General features: G+C 37.7%; 2 protein-coding genes across 2 annotated transcripts in view; one reads left to right on the forward strand and one right to left on the reverse strand.

Moving 5' to 3' along the window:
• Positions 1-8088, forward strand: part of actn4 (actinin, alpha 4) — a 38118-nt gene extending 30030 nt beyond the window's left edge. Inside the window, 10 exon segments of the mRNA XM_056755956.1 lie at positions 130-238; positions 327-467; positions 1120-1302; positions 1400-1534; positions 1624-1803; positions 1887-2033; positions 2825-2905; positions 3773-3818; positions 3821-3930; positions 6032-8088. Of these exon segments, the coding sequence (XP_056611934.1) occupies positions 130-238; positions 327-467; positions 1120-1302; positions 1400-1534; positions 1624-1803; positions 1887-2033; positions 2825-2905; positions 3773-3818; positions 3821-3930; positions 6032-6190 (1291 nt within the window). The 3' untranslated portion in view covers positions 6191-8088.
• A 3720-nt stretch (positions 8089-11808) lies between these two features.
• Positions 11809-18759, reverse strand: LOC130429144 (uncharacterized). Its single transcript, XM_056757555.1, has 11 exons — positions 18745-18759; positions 14835-15009; positions 14443-14617; positions 14081-14348; positions 13816-13993; positions 13594-13670; positions 13320-13500; positions 12936-13184; positions 12657-12828; positions 12412-12560; positions 11809-12288 (listed from the first exon to the last, which is right to left on the reverse strand). The coding sequence occupies exons 2-11, from the start codon at positions 14857-14859 to the stop codon at positions 12080-12082; spliced, it is 1683 nt and encodes a 560-aa protein (XP_056613533.1). The 5' UTR covers positions 14860-15009; positions 18745-18759; the 3' UTR covers positions 11809-12079.
• Between the last annotated feature and the right edge of the window lie 5531 nt (positions 18760-24290).

Below are 24290 nucleotides of genomic sequence, written 5' to 3' on the forward strand. Positions count from 1 at the left end.
CATCAAAATGAGAGCTAATGAATGAAATTAACAGAATTTAAGGGCTGAAAGTTAAGAAACGCCTGAAAATCAAAAAAATGATGTTTCGCGATATTGAAAAAGAATAACAGGCTTATGCTTATGTTCTAGTGAGCTGGACTATTATGACTCTCCAAGTGTTAATGCACGCTGTCAGAACATCTGTGAGCAGTGGGATGCTCTGGGTTCTCTTACACAGAGCCGTAGAGAGTCTCTTGAGGTATGTTCGCTTTTTAGAAGAGCTTTTTTTTTTTTGATACATTTATATGTGATCTTCATCACACTGTGTGTTTATATGTTGTGTGCAGAGGACAGAGAAACAGCTGGAGTCCATTGACGAACTCTATCTGGAGTACGCCAAGAGAGCAGCACCATTCAACAACTGGATGGAAGGGGCCATGGAGGATCTTCAAGACATGTTCATTGTACACAACATAGAGGAGATCCAGGTACAACACTTACAATGTTTGGAATGTAAGGGAACATTTAACGTGAAAAGCTATCATTTTTTACGCAAGTAATTTAGGTTGTGAATCTCCTTTTTGTTTTCTTTAAACAAAGTCCGTTTACTGATGTTATGCCACTCGGTGGCCATGTTTGCAACGCCTCTGGGCAGCTATTTATGTCATAGCAAGTCCACAGTCCTATCTACTTGAATGGGGGAAGGCAGATATCTCTAAAATCACTGGCAAAAACAAAATTAAAATGCACTTTTTTCCGATCAATAATTAACATGGCGTCCTATGAACGTCTCATAACTTTAGTTTGCTAAGCTTAAATTGTGCAAAAAAACACCTTTTTTGATGTCGCCTCATCTACTGTACACAAGCTGGCAAGCGCCTCACGAGATCCCCACCCCTAAGAATCATCAGTCTTTATTGATTGACTATTGGTTCGTTTTACTGGAAGGCAGAACTTCCTTTGCTGAAGCGGCCATATTGAGCGTTGCATTCCTCGCCATTCATTTTAACGGCAGTGGCGCATCTTGTTAATATTATTTTCTTTGCGTTAAAGGCCTTTGTGAATCATTGCTGGGATCTGTGGTCACTCTCTTTTAAGAATGGAATAATGGAATGCTTTTTTACTATTTTCTTTCTTTAGGGACTGATAACAGCTCACGAGCAGTTCAAGTCCACTCTTCCAGAGGCGAATAAAGAGCGGGAAGCTATCCAAGCCATCCACTCTGAAGTTCAGAAAATCGCTCAGTACAATGGCATCAAACTGGCTGGAAACAATCCCTACACCACCATCACCCCTCAGAGCATTGACAGCAAGTGGGACAAGGTAAGATAGCGAATAGCTGCCTGCACTTCTGCCCTTCCACCACAGTTGAGTTTGCAGATATTGATGTATTGCTGGTCTCTCTTTTATCCTCACAAAGGTGCAAAAACTGGTACCACAGCGTGATCAGGCTCTTCAGGAAGAACTCTCTCGCCAGCAGTCTAATGACCATCTCAGACGGCAGTTTGCCAACCAGGCCAATATGATCGGACCATGGATACAAAACAAGATGGAGGTATAGTTACTCTTCAAGACTCTGACTATTTTTCTTTTTGGAAAGAATATATGCTAGATAATTTGTATTGTGTCTTGATGTTTGTGTAGGAGATCGGCCGAATATCAATCGAGATGAATGGAACGTTGGAGGATCAACTAACCCATCTGCGTCAGTATGAGCAAAGTATCATTGAATACAAACCCAACATTGATCAACTGGAGGGAGACCATCAGCTCATTCAGGAAGCACTTATATTTGACAACAAATACACCACATATACAATGGAGGTATGTATCTTCAAGAAACTGCAACATTTTCAGAAAATTACTGTTGTAATACCAACTTCATCTACTTTACTTTGTTTCTCTAGCATCTGCGTGTTGGTTGGGAGCAACTCCTCACTACGATCGCTCGCACTATCAACGAGATCGAGAACCAGATTCTCACTCGTGACGCTAAAGGCATCAGTCAGGAGCAGCTTCACGAGTACCGCACATCCTTCAATCACTTCGACAAGGTCAGGGACTCAAAAGCATATATTTTTTAAGACATTTGAAGTTATTTTACCATCAGTGTATTAATTGAATATTTTAGTAAAAAAAGAATTTCCGGAGTTTCACCTTGATGTCATTTCAAACAAAAAAATTGTTTAGTTATTCTAAAAGTTCCTTTAATACACAATGTAATACCATTAGAAAGGAGTCATTTTAGACTGTCAAGACAGACAAAAAGATGTTCATATAAAGGTGAATGCGGTAGATGTAGCGCATGCTGCTCATGTCAAGGCTGTGTTTAATTTCAGCGTGATTGATGCATGATAGAAGTTTATCTCAGTTTAAAGTTTTGGTTGGACTTGTTTTAATACCTTCTCCCTCGTTTCATTTTCTCCATCTATTGTGGCACTAATGGGAAGGAAAAAATCTCTTAAAATATACACAGCGTCAAACACCTCTGACCTGAAATTTGTATCACCTGTATTGCCTGGTGGATGGTGGAAAGTTAATGCCAGGCGTTTTACGTTAGACATAGGTTTAGTTAAGAGAAGGAAAAGCAAATGTAGTGCTCTCAGAATATTTAAGTATACATTTCTGCTTGACATTCATAAGAATTCAGGTAGTTTGTGTAAGATCTTTGTTTGCCATCAGTCCATGTCATTGTCTGACGTCTTCTATGTTTTGTCTCCATCTCTTTATGTCATGCATCCACTTCAAACCCAAACATGCCATCATGTCAATCTGTATCGCTACCACCGATCTTTATCTGCATGCTGTGATTCTTCCGTCCACTGCCATTCATTGCGTGCTACAGGACCACAGTGGCGTCTTAGCAGCTGAGGAGTTCAAGGCTTGTTTGATCAGTCTTGGTTACGACGTAGAAAACAACAAGCAGGTAAAAAACACACAAAAAGGGGAAGCTTTAGGGTGCATGGTGTCTGTTTGTGTCACTCATTAGTTCCATCATAACTAACTCGCTTGCTCAATCACTCGCCTGTGCTATTGCTGGAGAAAGGGTGCCCTCTGCAGGTCGGCTGAGGTTATTTCTTGATTTTAACTATTTTTAATGCTTCCCTTTTCTTTCCTTTTTGCACTTTTCTTTTCCCTGACATAACTTTCCACAATTCTGACTTTTCAAACTTCCTCTGATTCTTTATCCTCAATTTCTCTGCTGTCCACCTGTTCTTTTCCTATCTCCTTATCCTACACCTTGCGTTCCATAGAAGCGCACAGGGGTAATGGACTGCGACGATTTCCGTGCTCTGCTTATTTCCACTGGGAACAGCCTGGTACTGCTACCTCTTTTATATATTGCTATGCAATTTACCCTAAATCCCCACTTCTGCTTTTGTTTATTATGTTTTCTCAAAATTTTTGTTGCCCTGGCTTTTTTTCTCTTAGTTTGTTTTGACAATGTTTAATGATCTTTATACGAGTAAATCGAATAGATATGTGTCTGTTCATTAGCTTTTATTGCTGTGTCATTGTAGGAGTGTAATGAAAAATATTGTGGCATGACATATCGCGATTCAAGAAATTAGGATATGTATCCTAGAGCTATAGCAATTGTTTAACATAATGTTTAGTCCTATTGTTTTTTTAATCATTGTAAGTAGTTTATCAACGTTATCAAACAACCCTGTTTTCATTTACATAAAATACAATGTCTACTGTGACCAAAGCCCATAAATAAAATTTCAAAAGGAGTGTACCTGCGGTCCATGGGATTTTTCTTGGTTAACCTCTTACCTTTGGTGTTCAGGCTGATGCTGAATTTGCTCGTATTATGGGCATCGTTGACCCAACAACAGCGGCGCAGTGACCTTCCAAGCGTTTATAGACTTCATGTCGAGGGAAACGACTGATACAGACACCGCAGACCAGGTCATCGCCTCATTTAAGATCCTAGCTGGAGACAAGGTAAGAATGTTTATGTCAGTATACAAGTATGTATGTAAAACTTTTAAAATAGGGATGCACGATAAATTATTGGCCATATCAGCATCGGCCAGTAAAATAAAATTCAGGACGATATATTATAGCCGATAAATCATTGATCATTTCCTCTGGTTAAACTACTTCAGCTGCACAATGCTCACAGTTCAACTACATTACAGTACTGTCTTTATATTATGATTATTCACTTATTGCTATGAGCAAAACATTGTTGACGTAGGTATAGTATGAAGACTGCTGTCTGAATGCTTTATGTCTGAAGACCTGTTAGACTCGTGGCTATTAAGAACATTTTCCTGAGTTGCTCTGGAAGAAATCTATAATTTTTAAAGGTTAAGTAGTTTAAAGTAGGCTTTGTACTAGGACTGTAGTCAAGTCCACTGTTGTCAAGTCCAAGACCAGGACTAGTCGAGACCGAGGCAAGACCGAGTCCAACTCCAGAGAGGTTTGAGTCCAAGTCAAGACCGAGTCCGATTGAGACAATCATGACTACAAGACCACATACATAACTATTGATAATTTATGTGATGCAAGAGAAAGCATATCTTCCATTCTAAGATAATCATTTTCATTTTGTTTGCTATGATCATAAAGCAGATAAAATAAGTTAATTTTATTTTATTTTGGTATAGCACTAAAGTCACAAAGCCGAAGTGTAACTTCATCTTTTTTTACTGAAGTATAACAATTTTATTCTACCAATAGAAAATGTAACAAATAACCAGCAAACACTTGAAAATGTTCCCATTCTAGAACTGTTTACTTGGTGTCCCCAAAAGTAACCAAAAAATAAACCACTTTTTTAACAGCCCTCCTAACAGCAAGGATGTGCAGCAATAAACACCTTTGTGTGTGTGTGTGCGTGCGTGCGTGCGTGCGTGCGTGTGACTGCCCGGCCTCATTGCGTGTGTTCGTCTGTGCGTCGTCGATCTTCGATAGAGGAGCTGCCAGAAAGAGCAGAGGCCTCACGGCTTGTTTAAAAGCACGTTTCTGTGCCCATCCTTATATAACAAGTTCATATCGCAATGACAATAAAAATACGATCAATCTTATCTTGAAGCCCACCTTTCTAAGCTTATAAAAATACTCAACCTGAAATGCTAACTCTGAAACATGGCATTAACTTACCTCTCTTTGTGATGCTTTTGCAGGTGTCTTACGAAATTGGATGTTGTACCACAGGTTTCGGGGAAAGTTTTCTTTTTATGCGCACTTTCGATAAATTCTTTATGGTTTGTAAAACTAAATTGTAGTATGCTGCTGCTTGCTGACATCATGCCAGATGAATGATTGATGTTCTCTGGTTCGCGCCGCAGACGAATCGTTCATTCTTTCTTTTTAGTGAACCGGTCAAACCAGTTCCGCTCAATCCTTTGCGTTTAAGCGTCTCCCGCAAACACTTTATATTATCCACAAATTAATTAAATTACCACTTTCTGGCGTGCATGACGGTCCCGCGGACTTGTAACTAAATAACGCCGGTATATTTGTTCATCAACAGCACACACTGAGCTGAACTGCTGTGTGAAGAGAGAACTTATGAGCAGGCCCAGCACTCGTTCTTGAGTCGAGAGTCCGCAACAGTTTTCAAATCATTCGTTTTCGGTTCACAAGAATATTGTTCTATCAATGTTTTGTTTTGAAGGAGAAAATAAAACGTATATTGCTGGACTCGGACGAGACCGACTAGAACATTTGTCGAGACCAATGACCACGTCCGAGACAAGTCGGAGTTCAAATACCAACAAATCCGAGGTGCAAATCCGAGACCATAAAAAACGTCTTGAGTACTACAGCATTACTTTGTACATGATTTTCCGGGGAAAAAAGAGAACTAACGGTTTCCTTGTTTTCTGCAGTGAATTTTTTCATATAAATCAGTTCTTCACTTTTTGCCTTTTGTTTAAGTCTTAGGGAATTTTATATGAATATTAGGATACTGTATATCGGCCAATATATCGGTTATCAGCTTCCAATATCAAATAATTATTGGTTATCGCCCCAAAATGTACATATCCGTCTATCCCTAGTTTAAAACTATTATTCATCCGTTCTTCTCTTTCAGAACTACATCACAGCAGAAGAGTTGAGGCGCGAGCTTCCTCCCGACCAGGCGGAATACTGCATTGCCCGAATGGCACCATATACAGGCCCAGACGGCATCCCGGGTGCACTTGACTACATGTCCTTCTCCACCGCCCTGTACGGAGAGAGCGACCTCTAAGGGCAACTCCAGAACTCTGGAGCAGCGCTCTCTCCTTCTCTCTCTCTCTTTCTCCTGTGCTGATCTTCTCAGACTAAATAGATGAGAACACTGGATGATGCTGCCTTTTTCTCACCCATCTAGTCCTTAAAGAGATCAGCGCTCCTGAGGAAGAGGAAGATATTTAAGAGTGTTGGAAATGGGACTTAATAGCACATCTGAGGGGCGGGGGGATAGATGTAGGGGAAGGGCTTAGCATGGCATTGTGGGAGGAGCTAATATCTGTTGATGAAGCTTGCAACAACTTTTGATTCAGTGTAACTCATATCAGTCTTAGAGAGCTTAAGGAATGGAGATTAAAGATATAGGAGATGATTATTACAGGTTCAGAGTGTCAAGGTTGAGGGTGTGAGGGACTGGATTGCTGCTGGCGCTCAGGCTCTTTAAACTCATTTCATTTAACCACATTATCTTGATGTATATAATACAATTGAAGGTGCACAAGGAATTTTTTTTCTTATACCAGCAGTAATGTAAAGACACATAACGTTTTCTCTTTAGGCCACTTGAATATAAAAAGATATTTTTGAATTTGAATCTACTTAAAGTGAGTTTAAAGAGTTGGCCTTGGTTGCAGTCTATGCCTGCACTCTTAACCTGCACCCTTTGCCTGTCCGGGAGGGCATGAGCTTTTCCACTTAACATGCCATTTTCTTTTTAATTTTGTTGTTTTCTTGCTGGGGTTGGTGGGGAGGGAGGTTTGGTTTGGGATATGTTGTTTGACAGATAGCAAAGCTGTATATCGTAGGAAAGTGAAGAGAATGAGTCAAAGTGATTTGATATAGATTTTTGCGACATGCCCTCTTAACCCATTTTGCTGGATAAGTGGAACTCTTCGAAAATCTAACCTCAGCTTTTTCCTCTTTTTATATCTCTCCTCTCCAGCAATTTTGAGTTAGCGGGATTCGACGCTGTATATACTTGTTTTCCAGTACACGAAACGGTCATGTGGTTACATAGGGCTTCATATGATGGAGGTTTTGTAAAATGTGCAGTTTCACCCCTGCGAAGAACTGGTTTGATTTTATTTTGGGGTTGAACAATGAAGTTACAAAAGTACCTGCTGTTATTTTTTTCCCCACACAATCGATAAATACAGCATCCTCATTGATTCTAGACCCAGTCGTGTTCCTTATGGATTTATCTACCTGTAACTTATAATGACACCCATCTCTAATTGTTTCTAAAATATTACTGAATGTCAATGTAAGAGCTTTGTTGATGATGTGAGCAACATAGCCTTGTACTGACCCCTCTAGTAGTGTCAATGACGACACGGCTATTGAATTAAAAAAAAAAATAGTTAGAAATAAGCAATGTGCCTGGCAGGTGCAGGATAAGCTTTCTCCCACACGTTTTCTTTCTTTTTCCTTTCGTTGTACGCTCATTTTTCCTCTTTCTACAGGAAAAGGGCAGGGACCCAATGTACAGCTCTGGAGGTTGAGAAGGAGTGGGGGAGCTGAAGTCTTAATGAACATTCCATTATGTCTTAATTAAAATTAAATTACTGTTGAATAAATCTATGCAATCATATGTCTGATAGCAACCATGCTCAATAATGAATGGCAGGGGTGATTTGCAATCAAAAGTGTTCGATTTCTGCAAGTGAGAACAAAGTAAGGGTAAAGGAGAGGTTGGACAGATGGTTTCCCAATTCTTGGACCAAAAGCCTGCTCTTAACGTCTGCAAAGCTGAATAAAAGCATTTGGAGTCAGATTTTGTTCTTTCTTTTTATACTCTTTAATATCAAACCTTATCTGCTGTACTGGAAATTTGCAAAAACGGCTTTCTGTCTTGAAATGAAAAGTGAATTTCACATGCACACATAAAGTTTCCTTATAAAATATTACCACTTGGAATGATTTGTCTGTGTCCCTGCTTGCTAGGAATTAAGCAAAAGCTTAACATTTAGAACAAAACTGTCAAATTATTGGGTTTAAGAATGATGTCTATCAATAGCATTGATGGCAAAGTGTAGTTGTCACAGAAAATTACTACAAGTCCTCTTTTTTTTTTATTACGTTTTGAAATGTTAATTTATAATGTATAGTCAAGGCAATAGGTTTTTAAAAGATTGATTGTTTTGAAAGTGAAGCCCAAACGTCAAATTGGTTGACATGAGCCAAATCTGACAAAATTTACTGACTTTCTCTTTTAGGCCATTTTTAATTTCAGTCATAAAATTTGATGCGCAATTTCAAGGGAATCTGTATAATCTAGTGAGGTAAATGCTGTTTATATAAAGCTCAATGTCTACTTAACAGTTTAAGTAATTATATTATATTAGATGTATAAAAATTTGTTTTGAATGGCCGGTATTTAGAATAGAAAACCTCCAATAGTAGGTGTTAACTTGCCATTAGCCTTCCTGAGGCAGGGAGTGGGGTTTTCTGAGGGTGATTTTGGCAGTGTAATCCTTCGGCTGTCTTGTTTAATACGAATGAAACGTGACTGGGAGTTTCTTAATGTTTTAAAGGTTATTGCCTTTCAGAAAAGGCCATTGTAGCGACACTCGACAGCGTACACTAGTACGGTGAAGTGAGCACAAGCTCAGATCCAGACAGTTGCAGTATCTGGGGTATCATGCTGGGTTTGACATTTAATTTATAATTAAATATTTTCACTTAAAAATTTAAAGCAATAGGCCTATTCCTTAATTACATTATTGTGCAGAAATTTCAGCATTAATATAGCTACTGTTATTTTTGCTAACTAAACCTACAGTAATAGTAGACCTAGGAAGCATATTGGTAGCAATTTTCAAATCGCAACGCATTTATGTCCTTAAATATACATTTAAAACAACATATGTGCAACACTAGGCGCAAAATGAAAATTCAATCAAATAATTTAAATTTTTCAGTTCATACACTTAATTTTAATATGCTATTAAAATGCATATTTTAACGCTCTTTAAGTTGAAGATTAAAGCTTTCCTGTGGCTCAGTGGTTAGAGCATGGCGCTAGCAATGTCATGGGTTCGATCCAAGCGATTGGACATACATCCCAACAGCCCAATCGGCGGCACCTGGATGAATAAGAAACCAAAATCTTCACCCTGGCAATGTTTACGTATTTTTGTGTAAAATCTCTCTTACATTGCCTCCAGCATGAAAGTTCCACAGTACAGACAGGTGTACTTGGGTTTTTCCACATGGATGGGTCTTGATTGGGCTGGACAGTCCCAAAAAACGGAAATTTCTGAATAAGTGTCGAAGATATTATGACTAAAAAGACAAAAGTCAAAATACTGAATGTGTTTATGATGAAAACTCGTCTGCACGCATATGACAAAGACAACATGAGATTTTCAGCATAGCGAGCTCACCGCATAATATGGCAGATCATTTTCTGCAAGATGTTCTAACAATGTAGCTACTAGTTTTATCATCTACAGACACCTAATAATCTTAAGAAGCACTTTTATGCTGTTTTGTGTAGTGTGCAAGGTATTTAATGCTTTTATCAGCTATGTCTGACTGCATCTTTTTAATCTTGCATACACTACACTTCCATAATATTAATCCTCAGAGGTTTTAGGCTACATTATTTAGATCAACCGGAACCAGGAACACTTCCAACAACAAATGATGTACTTGTTGCATCAAAGAGTGCCGAATGTACTCTACTCTCAGCCAGTCTTGTCTCTTTGTTCCAAGGTTACCGCAGGATGCAGTTCATGCCCAGACCTGATGGCAGAGCTGAGAATGGGAAGCGGTGACCTGACAAGAGCTGAGATGATAGAGCTGGATAAAGGACGTGGCGACTTAACACGATTTCACAACAAAATTTCAAAAGCTATTAGATTGTTAATGATAATCTTAAATCTATAATTTACCTTATTAGTAAGTTTATTTATTTTTTATTTAGCCTTGTTGTGCAAGCACTGTTGAGCTTGTGCAGAGGCAGCAGCTTTTGCAGATGGGAACTGGAATCCCCTGGTTGGGCCTGGGTTCTCCTGAGGTTTTTTTTCTCGATTGGAGTTTTGGGTTCCTCGCCACCGTTTGCATACTGTTTTGCACTATTTGCCTGGCTGGGGGGGCTGCTTTAGAATTCAGAAGTTTTACATAATTAATATTGCATATAGGAATTTATAGTCTGTGTAATATTTGACCTGTGGGTCTCTCTGCTTTATCTCAAATGTGTGCTTTCATTGTGTGTGTGGAGTATTTGTATGTTTGTCTTTTGTGTTTTCACCTTTTTCTTGTTTTAACAGGTGTATGACTTCAGTTGTTTTACTTGTAGTCAATGTGTCTCATGTACAGCTGCTTTTCAACAATGAAAATTGTAAAAAGTGCTATATAAATAAAGTTGAGTTGAGTTTGAGACTGTTGCACATTAAGGCTCTGCCTTTTGGCAATGATGCTATCTTGGCTATATGATCATTTTGGGGAGTGCATTTTCATTTTCAACTTAAAGAGCGATACAATATCCATTTAAATTACATATTAAAAGTAGTGTAGGAAATGACAAATGTAAATTATATTATTTAATTTTTATTTTGCACCTAATGTTGCACATGCAACATTGCACAGGCTATGTTATTATAAATGTATATTTAAAGACATAAATGCATTGTCATTTTACATACTGCATTGCTATTTTGCAAAGTGGATTTTGAAGGGACTTATGCCGTGGCTTCACCTTACTTCAAATATAAATACTTTTATGTGGTTTTGGCAAATATTAATCAATTATTATTCAGAATTATCTTGTTAAAAAAATGGAAAGAGAAACTTCAAAAACACAAGCCCAAATGTGATTTAAGTTTTTTTGTCTTAAATCCCACATTTTTCAAGGCATGTATTAGGCGGCTAAAGAAAAAAATGCTTGATTCAAATATGCACACCTTTCTACAAGTTAGTGGCATGTATCTCATCTGGTATTAAACCAACCACCTGAGTCCACTCAGTGTGTTTTTATTTTCATTTAGTTATAACATTGTCAGATAGTTCTCTGGTCTGCAGAACTGCCTTGTTCTCTGACAGAGCTGGTGTTGTTGAGGTTTTACAGTCTCCTGCTGCTGTTATTGCAAACCTGGCAGAAACAGGTTTATAGGCAAATGTGTTCTTTCTTTCAAGTAAAACATTGGAATAGACAAAGGCGTTACTAAAGGTGTCAAATGACCTAGCTCCTTCTCTGCTAATTCCTTAGGATATTTGGTGTAATGCAATGGAATGTTGCTCCGCTTTGCCCCACCTCTCTGAAATGGTTCGTTACAAAGCTTATCGCTCAGAATTGCATGGTGGGCCCTAAAAACGGTTAGCTAGCTAAGTCAGTGCATTGTTATTGGCCGAATGCCTCAAGCATGTGATGGAAATGTAACAGCCCTTCCCATATTTGGAACATCAGCTTCGAGAGCGATTGTACGGACGCTAACAGTTGATAAAATCTCATCGTAGTATCAATTTGAGCCCGAATCTGATATGGAAAATACAGATGAGCAAGCTGATACATCAACTTTGCCAGCACGACTTGAGCAGGATGCAAAAGTTAAGTTTTAGAACATACTGATGTTCTCTTACTGTTTATGTGTAGGTGCAAATGTGAAAACTGTAAAAAAAAAGTACGCTTGGAAATACAAAAGGGAAAAGTCATTTTCTTGCATTTGCTTTTTACACACCAGTATTTCTTTTAAATAAAATTAACCGAAGATTTTTCATCAAAATATTTGTTTATAAAAATAAGTCATACAGATGTAAATATGTACACATTTTGGAGGAAATTGTAAAATGTTATAACGGTAACATCCGTCTTTAAAGGCAGTACAGATATCTCGTCTATTGAAGCTTTGTAAGCTGGTGCCATTTAGGACAGAACCTCAGAGTTGTTCTCTCGTCCTGCGTTGTACTACGCATTCGGATGGACAGTTTGTTGGCTTCTGACCGCCCCTCGACTGAAGCGTGACATTTGCGGGTGAACAACTTCCTCCTTCAAAGGTCTTTCAAACGGAGAGGACAGGGGTGCAGGAAAGGGGATTTGTTTCACCTTCTCCACAAATGGTGCAGGGTCTGCAAACACCTCCTCAAAGACGAGCTTCATCAACTCAGTTTCATAGTCTGTAAATATACGATACAGAAGGAAAATTTATTGTATATATTACTGTTGTTACAATCAAATGCATTACTAAGTGTAGATTGTATTTGTAAGTGTATGATAATGAAACGCATTATATAACATACCATATGAAGGGGCTGTTTTTTGTGGCTTTGCAGTGGCTTCACCCTTCTTTGACTTGGGGAAAACAATTTTGTACATTGCTTGTCCTGGCGTTGTTACTGCCTGTTCACGGTCTCCATTTTCATTGTAGTGCATTGCTGCAAGGTACAACCTGCAGTACAATGATTAAATATACGTAAAAGAATGCATAAACAAAGATAATCAAGCATATTCATTATTTCGATATCATCTTTATGATATATTATACCTGCACAACATTCCAATGAAAGGAAAAACAACATTCTTAGGGGCAAAACGCAGGAGCACACTGTGAAAGGCTTCTAGTGAAGAAGTCTGGTAATGGTGACTGAGGTTTTCCACATCCTTCAGGACTCGCTTATTGTTCATGATCTTTTCTACTTTGTAGAGAGGCATTGACCCTTGAATGAGAAAGAGAGACAGTATTAATCATTTAATTAATATTAATAGTAGAAAGCTTTTTTAAACTTGTTCACATTATAAAATAAAAAAAAATTGTGATACATACCTGATTGGAACCATTTTCTGGGATCTATAGTCTGTTTGTCTGCGTGTACACATTTTGGGAATACAGGGTTCTCATGAATGTGTATATTTTGGATGTGGTTGAGGATCGAAGTATATTTTGCCACCTTCTCTGGACCAGATGTAGACGACATAGCACTCCAATATACGTGATTCTTGATGCTGGGCACCCACTTCTTCAATATCTCACACCCCTTTTTTTGCGAAAGTTTGTCCAACTTTTTAGACAAACCTGTTACAAAGTATTAATATTGTGTATGAGTGGTACAAAGATTAACATCATAAAATAATCATAACAACAGGAAAAAAAAGTGTTTGTGTATTATGTGACCAACAGTGGTCTGTAATGACAAAGCTTAGTAGTCACCTTTTTCGAAGTGCCACACATCGTAGAACTGTACGATGTTGCACTCTCTAAGAAACTTCTGGATCTTTGGATGACGACCCGTTATGATGTATTCCACAGCTAAACCATTAGAGTCCAGATGGTCTAGACAACGCTTCAAGCCCTCCTTCTCCATGTGGTAGCTACCACCTACCTTGTTGCACTGGGTGTAAACAAAATTTTAAAGGCCTAAACCTACAAAGTTATACTTCTTATATGTTAACATTGTGGAGTTTAAGATATAAATTAAGTGTACATGAACAAGCTGCATGTCAAGAATAGTATTGCTGTCCAGGTGCATCAAGGTGTAGCTGCCGAACTTTGCGGTGTCCCCTGAAAAAAAGTAAGACTGAATTTTCTCTCCCACATCATGCCCACACCAGTACTATCCCATGTTATGTTGTGCTGTTTTTGGTGATCCAAATAATAATCAGAAGACTCCAAATAAACATATCATTAGATCTAAATATAAACTTACCTGTTGAAACAGCCCTCATTTCTCCAGCAACTGCAACTTTTCTCCCTTCTTGCAACTTCCTGAAAAGTTTGTTCTGATCCACATTCCACTTGTGCACAATAGCAGGCTCTAGGTAGTTCCTAGTATGTCTCCTAAATGAATCATAGTGTATGATCCGAAGCTGCATGGAGTTGCAAATCTAAAAAATGATAAAAAGCATTATAAACTATATATTAATAGAAGCTTGACTGAAACGGAAATATGATCAGAAGGGTAATAAAAGCACCTTTTTGAATTTAAAGTAGGATGCACCATTAAAGCAAATAGCTGCGGACACCAGTAGGTTTCCAACAGGGGTACTTCCAATGACAGGCTGACTCTCCCACTTTCTGTAATAACTGCACTTTGGGCAAAGCTGGGTGTATGACACATAGGTGCCCATTCGTCGAAAGTGCACATGGCACTTTGTTTTGCAAATTGGGCATGTGTCAAATAACTCTCGGAGGCAGCTTTCAAAAACAATGTATTTTGAGACATTGCTTGCGGTCTGCTGCCTAAAGTAAGACAAAAAAAACATTTATTATATTAAGTCAAATTTACAAATTGCCAAAATAAATGAACATAAAAATGAAAAGGTTAAAAAACTACCATAAGTCTGACTCCTCTGTAACAACTGATTCATCTGGGTTATTCATGGAATTGTCGTAAACTGTTTCTTCCTCTTCTTCATCCAACTCAAGACAAGCCCTTTTGCGTGGTGTGAAAGAAGCGGCTTTGATGGGAGATGAAGAAATGAAACTGGGAGCAGCTTCAGTACCTACATCTAAAGAAGAAACCGTAGCCGCAAGGAAAAAGTGTGTATTTTAATCAAAGTATTTAGATAATTTAAACATAAGAAATAACATCTACCGTGCTACGCATGCAACACTTAATTGTACTGGATTTTCTAGAAGGTTACATTCAGTTTTACAATAATAAACAACTAAGTAATGCATTTATTGTTGAATACATGAACATGAACATTACTACGTGTGAAATACCTTTGCTCCGAACGTGCCTTTCCATCAATGTACCCCAAGACAGCTGTGTGCCAATTGAACGTGTCTTTGGAGACGCTGCAGCCAATGTTTCAATACTGTCCGTCTGAGAACCAACATCATGACTTCGAGATGAAGTGAATAATTGTTCTAAACGGTAACCCTGCTGAGATGTACTCTAAAACAAACACGAAAAACAAGTAGAAAAACAAATAATGGTGACATTACGATTACTTCTGACACATAAACAAACATATAGGCTACATCATGCAGAGCATGTGTGGGAGAGAAACAAGCTGGCGTCACAGTAGTGATGCTACCACAATAAATCATAGGAGGTGAGAACTCTGAAAATGGTAAACAGGGAGGACTGTGAACGCACACTTCGGCCTTTCTTGAGCACTCGGTCCTATCTAATTAATGGAGAGGCGGGGCTTCCGTTGTAGTGACGGAACTTCACAGTTGCTTGGAACGTCTGGTGTCTTGAGAAATCATGGACGTTTCTCAATTCCACAAAAGCAAAGAACGGACTTGTGTTCTTGTGGAGACCGGTCTTGCAAGGCAGCTTCATAAAAACAAAACTTGGATTGAGGCGCCGCAGAGACTTCTCTGACTTCAAGCCGATTACGTGGGCACGCAAGGCTGCATACGATGCATCCTTGATATCGAGAGCACATCCGGATACTTTCTCGGTTCTTGAGGATTGGAACTGGTATTTGACGGTTATTGATGACGTAGAGCGAGGACACAAGGACTCAAGCCCGCTGAGGAACACATTTTGAGTAACGGTTGGAGTCTTAGGACCCCGCATGATCCTATTACCTAAATAACTTCTAATGGGTACTCTTTTCAGTGCAAGATTGCAATTCTTACAGAAAACATTCAGATTAATTAAACGATTAGAGATGACCATGCGAAATTTGTTTGGATGGTTCTGCGGGAGTGATTCCTTCTTCTTTTACATTTCTGTAGCGAGAGGTCAATGTTGTTATGTCTTGATCTTCTATTGATTTCACAGGTCGGAGAGTTCACCAAACTAGAACTTTGATGTTGACCCATTAATTCTGGCGTGTATGTAACATCAAGCTTATATGCTCATGTTTTTGTTTACTTAAATTTTAGCATGTCGTTTTAATGCTTTTATTTTACCCAGTGTATTTAGCTCGCCAGAAGCTGACGAAGCTTCGGTTAGCCAAAAAAAAAGGTTTATCATTAATGCCAATAAACCATAACATACAGAGCCTGGTTTCTCCCGAGGTTTTTTTCTCCATTAATCAATCATTGGAGTTTGGGTTCCTCGCCACAGCAGGGCAGTGTTGGCCTGCTCACCGGGAGACTGCATTCATTCATTTATTTATTTAATTAGAAATTAGATATTATTGATTAGAATGATCTTACTCGTTGTATAAACACCATGCACTGTGCTGTGTTTTAACTTTTCGGTTTTTCCTGTTTGCCCCTGTAAAGCTGCTTTGGAAAAATGCACATTGTGAAAAGCGCTATATAAATAAACTTGAATTGAATTGACACTATTGAGAACAATATTGATAGTTAGACTTCACAAAAATCTAAATAATACAAGGAAGAAAAAATAAATAAATAAAATAAATAACTTTAGCCAGAGTGGGGAATTATTTAAGATTAAAAATTGAGAGTAATTTTTGACTTGAATTTTTTTATTGTTTTTTATGCCCACCAAGGACAACATATTGGAATTAAATCAACCCAAAAAATGACAATAGCATTAACAACTTTTACCAAATAATAATATATATTTTACCAACAATATATTGATACAATTATGATAAAGAAAAAAAGATAGTAAGGTAGTAAGAAAGTAAAGGTAAATATATTCTGACATTTGTATTTTCTGAAAGACAGGTACACAACTCATTCCAAAAAGCTGTAAAAAAACATTCACAAAAAGATGAATAATTGTTTCGTCCATATTACAGAATGTACATTTGTTTTCCCTACTTTCCATATATTTATTAGTACGCAATTACAGGGATTACAACTATGTAATATTTTAAATGTGATTTCCTTTATCTTGTTTGTTAATAATATATATTTGTGTGGAAGAGATCAGACATTTCGGAAAGGATTGTTATACCACTAGGAATGGCATGATTAAATATATTGTTATATTCTTATAATGAAAATCCAAAATCCAACTTCTTAGAAAATTCCAAAAAGTAATAAAATCGCCAATTATCATCAGTCAATTGATTAACAAAAAAATTCATTAAAATACAACCTCTCAAAAAATAGTGATTTATTTTTTGTAAACAGTACGGATTATTTAAAATTACACAACGGTGAGGTGAGAAATTTTGTTTATAGATTTATATATATTTTTTAAATGGAGTTCTCAATTTGGAACCAAACTCTTCATATACAAGTTTAACACAACTATGTCTACTTACATATGTTTTAACTGCATCAAAAAACTTAATACACTAAAGATGAAAGCATGGCTAGTTGTATCCAAAGTTTTTTGGAAGTCTGAAAAACATAATTAAAGCAAGGTCTAACGCTAAATCACGATAATCAAATCAAGAACTAACCTAATATTATTAGATATGACATCAATCAAGTCATCCAGACCATATTTAATGCCAGAATACATGTCAATATTTTGTAGTCATTCATTATTTAATAATGTAATTGGGCCCCAATTGTCAACCAAAAGAGGATATTTTTGAGATTTTTGTAAGCTATTAGAGTATACTCATTGATGACGGAAGGCATCCATTACCGAAATTCTTCGTAGTAAACCGCCAACAAAAATTCAGACAAAGGGTCACAAAAAGTATAATATTGTTCTGAATTCAGCCCGTCACTACCTGGTGCTTCATTTTTTAAGTTATTAATGGCCAACTTAACTTCCTCCAATGACAATTTCTTACAACACATACAATTTAAATCATTACTAACAGGGTAAGTAACGTTGAAGTCACTTTTATATAATTTACCCCCAAAGTTCTGTAAGAAGGGATGCAACAACACCATATCGAGATAACTTTGTGATAAGGCATAACCACTACCTACTAGATTGGGTCCTAAACGTACACAGATCACACGGTGGCCGAATTTTTCATGACAGACTGAAAGGAGGAGAAACTTGTGATGGCTGGGTCGGAGCTATCACCCTCTGCTTGTACCGGTTTTAAAGTCTCTGCTAATATGACAGTTAATAGCAACTAGAGAGCTCGCGCTATATTCCTTGACTGACAGTACAACTGTTTCGGTTGCTGCCTAGCAACATAAAAGACTTCCTTTTCCCCCGCGTTGCGCACATTTCTGCATTTGTGATCGTAGAAATGACAAACATGCGCTACAAACAACACGCGATACAATCACAAACATTCTTGTTAGTCCGTAGCAAACCATTTTAACAAAAAAATTACTTACAGACTTTGGGTCTGAAGTCCCGGACTGTCCTTGCAAAGTTGGAATGGTTAGAACTGGCTTACTTTTTAAAAATAGCCTTTGTGCACAGCCGGCCTTGTACTCTCCCAGGTTCAGGAAGCAATCGTCTGTAAAATGTGCTGCACACACTAGAATATTTGGATTGTACTGTAATGGAATAGTGTTGTAAATAAACTTCAACCACTTATTTCTAGTTGTGTCATCCTTTGGAAGGGCAAACAATGTAGATTTGCTTTCACAACGAAACACACAGCGTCTCCACGACATGGCGGCGGCGTCAACACTACAACAATGAGAATTAAAGACCTTCTGTCTACATTGTGAAGTGTTGTTATATAGAGGTTGTGCATTGACGTCACTTTGCCAAGTGAACACGTCGGGACATGCTCCCCTGGGGGGGAAACACCAAGCAAAACGGCTTAGAAGAATAGGAGAAACAAAGAAACCGGGACTAAAACGTCCAATTATTTGCAGAACTTACAAGCAGCTGGACTCGACGGTGATCCTTAAGATTTCACTACGACTTACAAAGGATTTCGGGTGTACGTGGACACTAAAATGTGGTGCGGAACTGAGAGTGTTTTGCCACCCACGGGGGCGTGCTCACGCGTTGTTCACGTTGTATAGTATGGAACGCGAACGGGGGACAATACGTTTAACACGAAACGCGTGAAATTTGGACGCGTAAATACGAATGTTGAGTTCGGGTGTTCGCTTCAGACCGTATACCAGCCAATAGCGTTGCTCTGTTTAAGATTATATTTGCATTTGTGATGCGATGGCACGTTGCTATATACGTATATGAACATCAGACGTCCATTTTTTGCGTGAGGGATGATGCGCTGTTAGGTAATCAAATACCTATGCAAACGTCACACATAACATTTGTTCGTGAATGAGATCGTAATTGTACGTTGGCATGTACGTAGGCAAACGTAGAAGCTCTTAGTGATACGTTGGTTGTGATGTCAGTCCCATGTCATAGGTTGTCATCTCATCTTTCGTCACAGAATCCACGTTTTAACTTGTAAACTGTCAAAGAACCTTTACGGACTGGATTGGATTGGCTTCCTCTTATCACATAGGAGGATTTTAATATTACCAAGGATTATACAGCACCATATTGCCTTTCGTTTACTTTGAAATTTGCCCTGCACATTACATATAGACAGGCCTACGAAGAGATATACAGTATGGTGGTCAAAAGTCATACACCTGATTCTTAATACAGTATGTGACCTGGAAAAACAATGACATGACAACAACAACGGAATTCATTGGCATTCATCTTAGTTCGGCAGCGACAATTGTTTTCTTCCGTTATTTATTAACATTAAACTTAACCAGCTCGCCTAAAGCACAGTCATAACTTCAGCCCTAGCAAAAAAGCATTATAGCATCACCTGCTTAAAATACGTCTCAGCGGCTTTGGACTGACAGACAGAGAATCATTCAGAGCGCGACAAAGACACAGAATTCCAGGATTGAATGTTACACACCTTGCTACAGTTTTGCTACAGTAACGTATAAATCCCTTACTTTTGAATTGCTACCGAAACATCTGCTTTTCACCGCGGATAAGCCGTAGTACAGTTAAACGGGTACAGTTACACACTCAAGACCTGTTGCATAGCCGCTGCATTTCCTTCATCTATCGTAGAAATACACTTTTTTCATAATAGGACAAATAGATCACGTGAAATTAACTGCGATGTCGCTTTGTTTACTTCTGTTTCCCGGTGAGATGACGTAAGAGGCGTCCGTTGGTATGATAATCTTAATATTATCCTGTATTTGGGTGTCTTAAAATGTCTTATGATGTGCAATTATGAAATAAAAAAATCCAATCAATTAATTTTAATTTTTGAACTTGCTACATTTAGTCTTATTCATAAACACAACTTTACCCCCAAGGTTTCTTCTCTTGACATTTCACATTCATAAATGCGAGTTTACAAAGGGCAAACCTATTTTTGTAGTGCTTGAAAAAGAGATTCAAATGTAGATGTAATGCCAGGTTTAAGATTTTACATAAGAGAATCTGATAAGATTCTCCTTATGTGTGAGCTGCAACGTGAATTTCAAATCTGTCAGGATTTTAAAACTCCTGTAGTCTGAGCCAGGTTTAGGATTTTACATAAGAGAATCTGATAAGATTCTCCTTATGAGTGAGCTGCAACCAGATTTAAAATCTGTTAGGATTTTAAAACTCCTGTAGTCTGAGCCAGGCTTAAGAGTTTAAAGTTGTCCTGTTCCATTAAACTGTTCCCCGGTCTTTGATTTTTCAGCACTTTCTTGCAGGTTTGACCAATGCCAGCTGTGACTATACAATGATAGATTCATCTTTACAGACTGACAACAAGGACTCATACACAACTATTATATGTCAGTGTGTAAAGATCAACATCAGAGTTACTGCTGGACAGAGGTCGGAAAGGCAGAATATACTGAACATCAAAGAACATGTGCAGGACCTGGAGGATTTTTCTGAAGATCAGTGTACAAGTTAAATGGCTCATAAACAAAAAACTCTTAGACAACAACCAGACAACACAAAAACTATAATTGATTGTCCAGGTACATCGTACAGTATTATAAGAATAAGAAATATGTAAACTTTTGAACGGGGTGATTTTTTATATATTCGGTTATTATTCTGTTTTGTGGAATATATGTGAAATAATTTGTTCAGGGCATTACTAAAATAAAAACAAATCTTTAAAATGACACTTATTTGAATACATTTTAATTTTTTTAGGATTTTGCAAGGTATGTTAACTTTCGACCACTGTATATTCCATATGATATCATAAAAGAAATGATGACTGAAAACCACACACTCTTTTATTTATTCCTATTTTTTAATATCAGAATCAGAAAGAGCTTTATTGCCGAGTATGTATGTTTGCACATATAAGGAATTTGTTTTGGTGACAGGAGCATCCAGTACACAGAAACACATACAACAGTACACACAGACCATAACACAATAGAATACAGTACACAGATGATTTATTTAAGGGCCTAAGGGTATAAAAATAAGAAATACAATATAATAAACATAATTTCACGCTGGGTATAAAACATTGAACTGTTCAAGAGGTAGATGGCCTGAGGGAAGAAGCTATTTTTTGTCTGGTTGTTTTGGTGCTCAGTGCTCTGTAGCGCCGACCAGACGGCAGCATTGTGATGAGATGATGACTTGGATGTGAGAGGTCCAGGAGGATTTTCTGAGCCATTTTCCTCACTCTGGATGTATAGAGTTCTTGGAGGGTGGGCAGGGGAGGTCCAGTGATCTTCTCAGCAGTCAGAAGAACCATCCTCTGTAGTCCTCTGATGTCTGACTTTGTGGCTGAGCCAAATCAGACAGTGATGGATGTGCAGAAGACAGACTATATGACTGCTGAGTAAAACTGTTTGTGGTAGAGTTTGTGGTAGGTTGAACTTCTTCAGCTCATGTAAGAAGTACATACCCTGCTGGGCTTTTTTAGCAATGAAGCCAATGTGATTGTCCCACTTCAGGTCCTTAGAAATGGTGGTGCCCAGGAACCTGAATGACTCCACTGCTGCCACAGGGCTGTTCATGACGCAAGAAGCTGGAAGTTTTTAATTTAATGCCCGGAAAGGTTGTCCTTTTAGGGCTGTTCATCTCTGCTTGAGTCAGTACAAAGGTCTCTTTAATGTCCTTTGGTATTCTAACCATGCCTTTAATTGCTCCCTTATCCACATATGTGCATTTTGGAAATATAATGGTTACATTGAAGCATGAAAAACATAGTTTAAACCCTTTTTAATTAATACATTTTATTTGATAAATATCTTCTTTAAAATTCTGTATTAAAACGTATTTAAGACATAAGTGATGTTATAGGCTGTTATATGTGTGTGCAGTGACATTTAAGTTGTATATAAAAACGTAAATATATGTAAGTTATACACCAAACAACACAGGATAGAATATAAATATATGTATGGCACAAAAGAAGCAATTAAATAACCGCAATACATAATTAGTGATTTGAATTTATTTATTGACCTCAAATTGTCAGCAGTTCAACTAAAACAGAAAGGTTAGTAAAGTGACCACGTCCGTACCATCTATTTACTATGAGAGTACAATCTATTTACTATGAGGAGCCCTATAGGGTTTAATTCAAACGACCCTAAACGAGCGTGCATACACATATATACATGGCTCACATATACATGTATACTTTTGGATGTTCAAGCAAACACATATGAAAAACATGTGCGCACTAATTTGAAATCCATACCAATACATCTTATGTTAAGTCATTGGTTATTTTATTTAAATATCTAAAATGTCTAATGTTGAGGTTGGCCTGCACACAGTGTAGTTTAATTATAAATTATATACTGCGCTGTTTAAATCGGCTACTTCAGAAATGAAACCGGAATTAATAGGCGAAAAGAATAATATAATGCATTGATTTCATCCTCCATATTGTGTGTGATGATTTATTTTACTTACTTTAATTAGATTAGACAAGCGATGGATAAAAACACAGCATTGATGTATTCATTACTGACGTTTAGTAAGGCCAAACGGACGCGAGAAAAATATTTTAGGCTAACGTTCTCAGAAAGTTTTTTTTTTTTTGCTTTTGGTTATGTTTACGGAAATAAAACGTTAGGTTCATGGTTTCTATAACGTTAGAGTAACGTCCCAGAATGTTATGGGAACCAGAAACTAACGTTCTAACATAAAGAAAACTTTCCTGGAGAACCAAAAACGAACGTAGAAAATAACGTTCTGGGAACCAAAAACTAACGTTAGGCGAACGTTTGTTAGCTGGGTTGCACAAGCAAAGTACTAATAAATGTTAAGGCTATTATCTCTCTCAGATTCATGCTGATCTAAATGAAGAATACTTCCATTTACACTGAAATGTCTTCTGTTTACACTGAAAAGTTCACAAACATCCACATATGCAAACTAAAGCGTGTCATATTTTGTATTTATGTGCGAGTATTTAATAAATGTGTATGTACGCAGAGTTTGTATGTATGTGCGAGTGTTTTATAGATGTGTATGTACGCAGAGTTTTATGTATGTGCGAGTGTTTTATAGATGTGTATGTACGCAGAGATTGTATGCTTGTTCGAGTGTTTTTATAGATGTGTTTGTACGCAGAGTATATATGTTTGTGCAAATATTGTGCGCACAAATTTTTCATATGTGTTTGCTTGAATATCCAAAAGTATACATGTATATGTGAGCAATGTATATACACTCACCTAAAGGATTATTAGGAACACCTGTTCAATTTCTCATTAAGGTAATTATGGTGGTGGTGTAATGGTGTGGGGGATGTTTTCTTTGGCAGACTTTAGGCCCCTTAGTGCCAATTGGGCATCGTTTAAATGCCACGGCCTACCTGAGCATTGTTTCTGACCTTGTCATCCCTTTATGACCACCATGTACCCATCCTCTGATGGCTACTTCCAGCAGGATAATGCACCATGTCACAAAGCTTTGAATCATTTCAAATTGGTTTCTTGAACATGACAATGAGTTCACTGTACTAAAATGGCCCCCACAGTCACCAGATCTCACCCAATAGAGCATCTTTGGGATGTGGTGGAACGGGAGCTTCGTGCATCCCACAAATCCATCAACTGCAAGATGCTATCCTATCAATATGGGCCAACATTTCTAAAGAATGCTTTCAGCTCCTTGTTGAATCAATGCCACGTAGAATTAAGGCAGTTCTGATGGCGAATGGGGGGTCATACACAGTATTAGTATGGTGTTCCTAATAATCCATAAGGTGAGTGTATGTGTATGCACGTTTTTATATATGTATTCATAAGGGCAGTTTGATTTAAACACTATCCGGCGCCTCATTATTTACAAGATCAACATTGGTTGTTAAATTAACTGTCGATAATCACATAAGTGAACTGTGCTGCCACACAGATAACACATACAATCAGAATAATGTGAATTCCATTTAATTCACAATAAAACTATGCAGTAGAACTACTTAAATGTTAGAAAGGAAG

The sequence above is a fragment of the Triplophysa dalaica genome, chromosome 9, assembly GCF_015846415.1.
Source record: "Triplophysa dalaica isolate WHDGS20190420 chromosome 9, ASM1584641v1, whole genome shotgun sequence".
NCBI lineage: Eukaryota > Metazoa > Chordata > Actinopteri > Cypriniformes > Nemacheilidae > Triplophysa > Triplophysa dalaica.

Excerpts from the sequence above, each read along its gene's own strand:
- LOC130429144 (XM_056757555.1), bottom strand. The coding sequence starts at position 14,859 with ATGGAAAGGCACGTTCGGAGCAAAG. Across the intron at positions 14,618-14,834 it reads AAGGCACGTTCGGAGCAAAG|ATGTAGGTACTGAAGCTGCT; the intron begins GTATTTCACACG and ends TTTCTTCTTTAG. Across the intron at positions 13,185-13,319 it reads TGTGTGGCACTTCGAAAAAG|GTTTGTCTAAAAAGTTGGAC; the intron begins GTGACTACTAAG and ends ACTTTGTAACAG.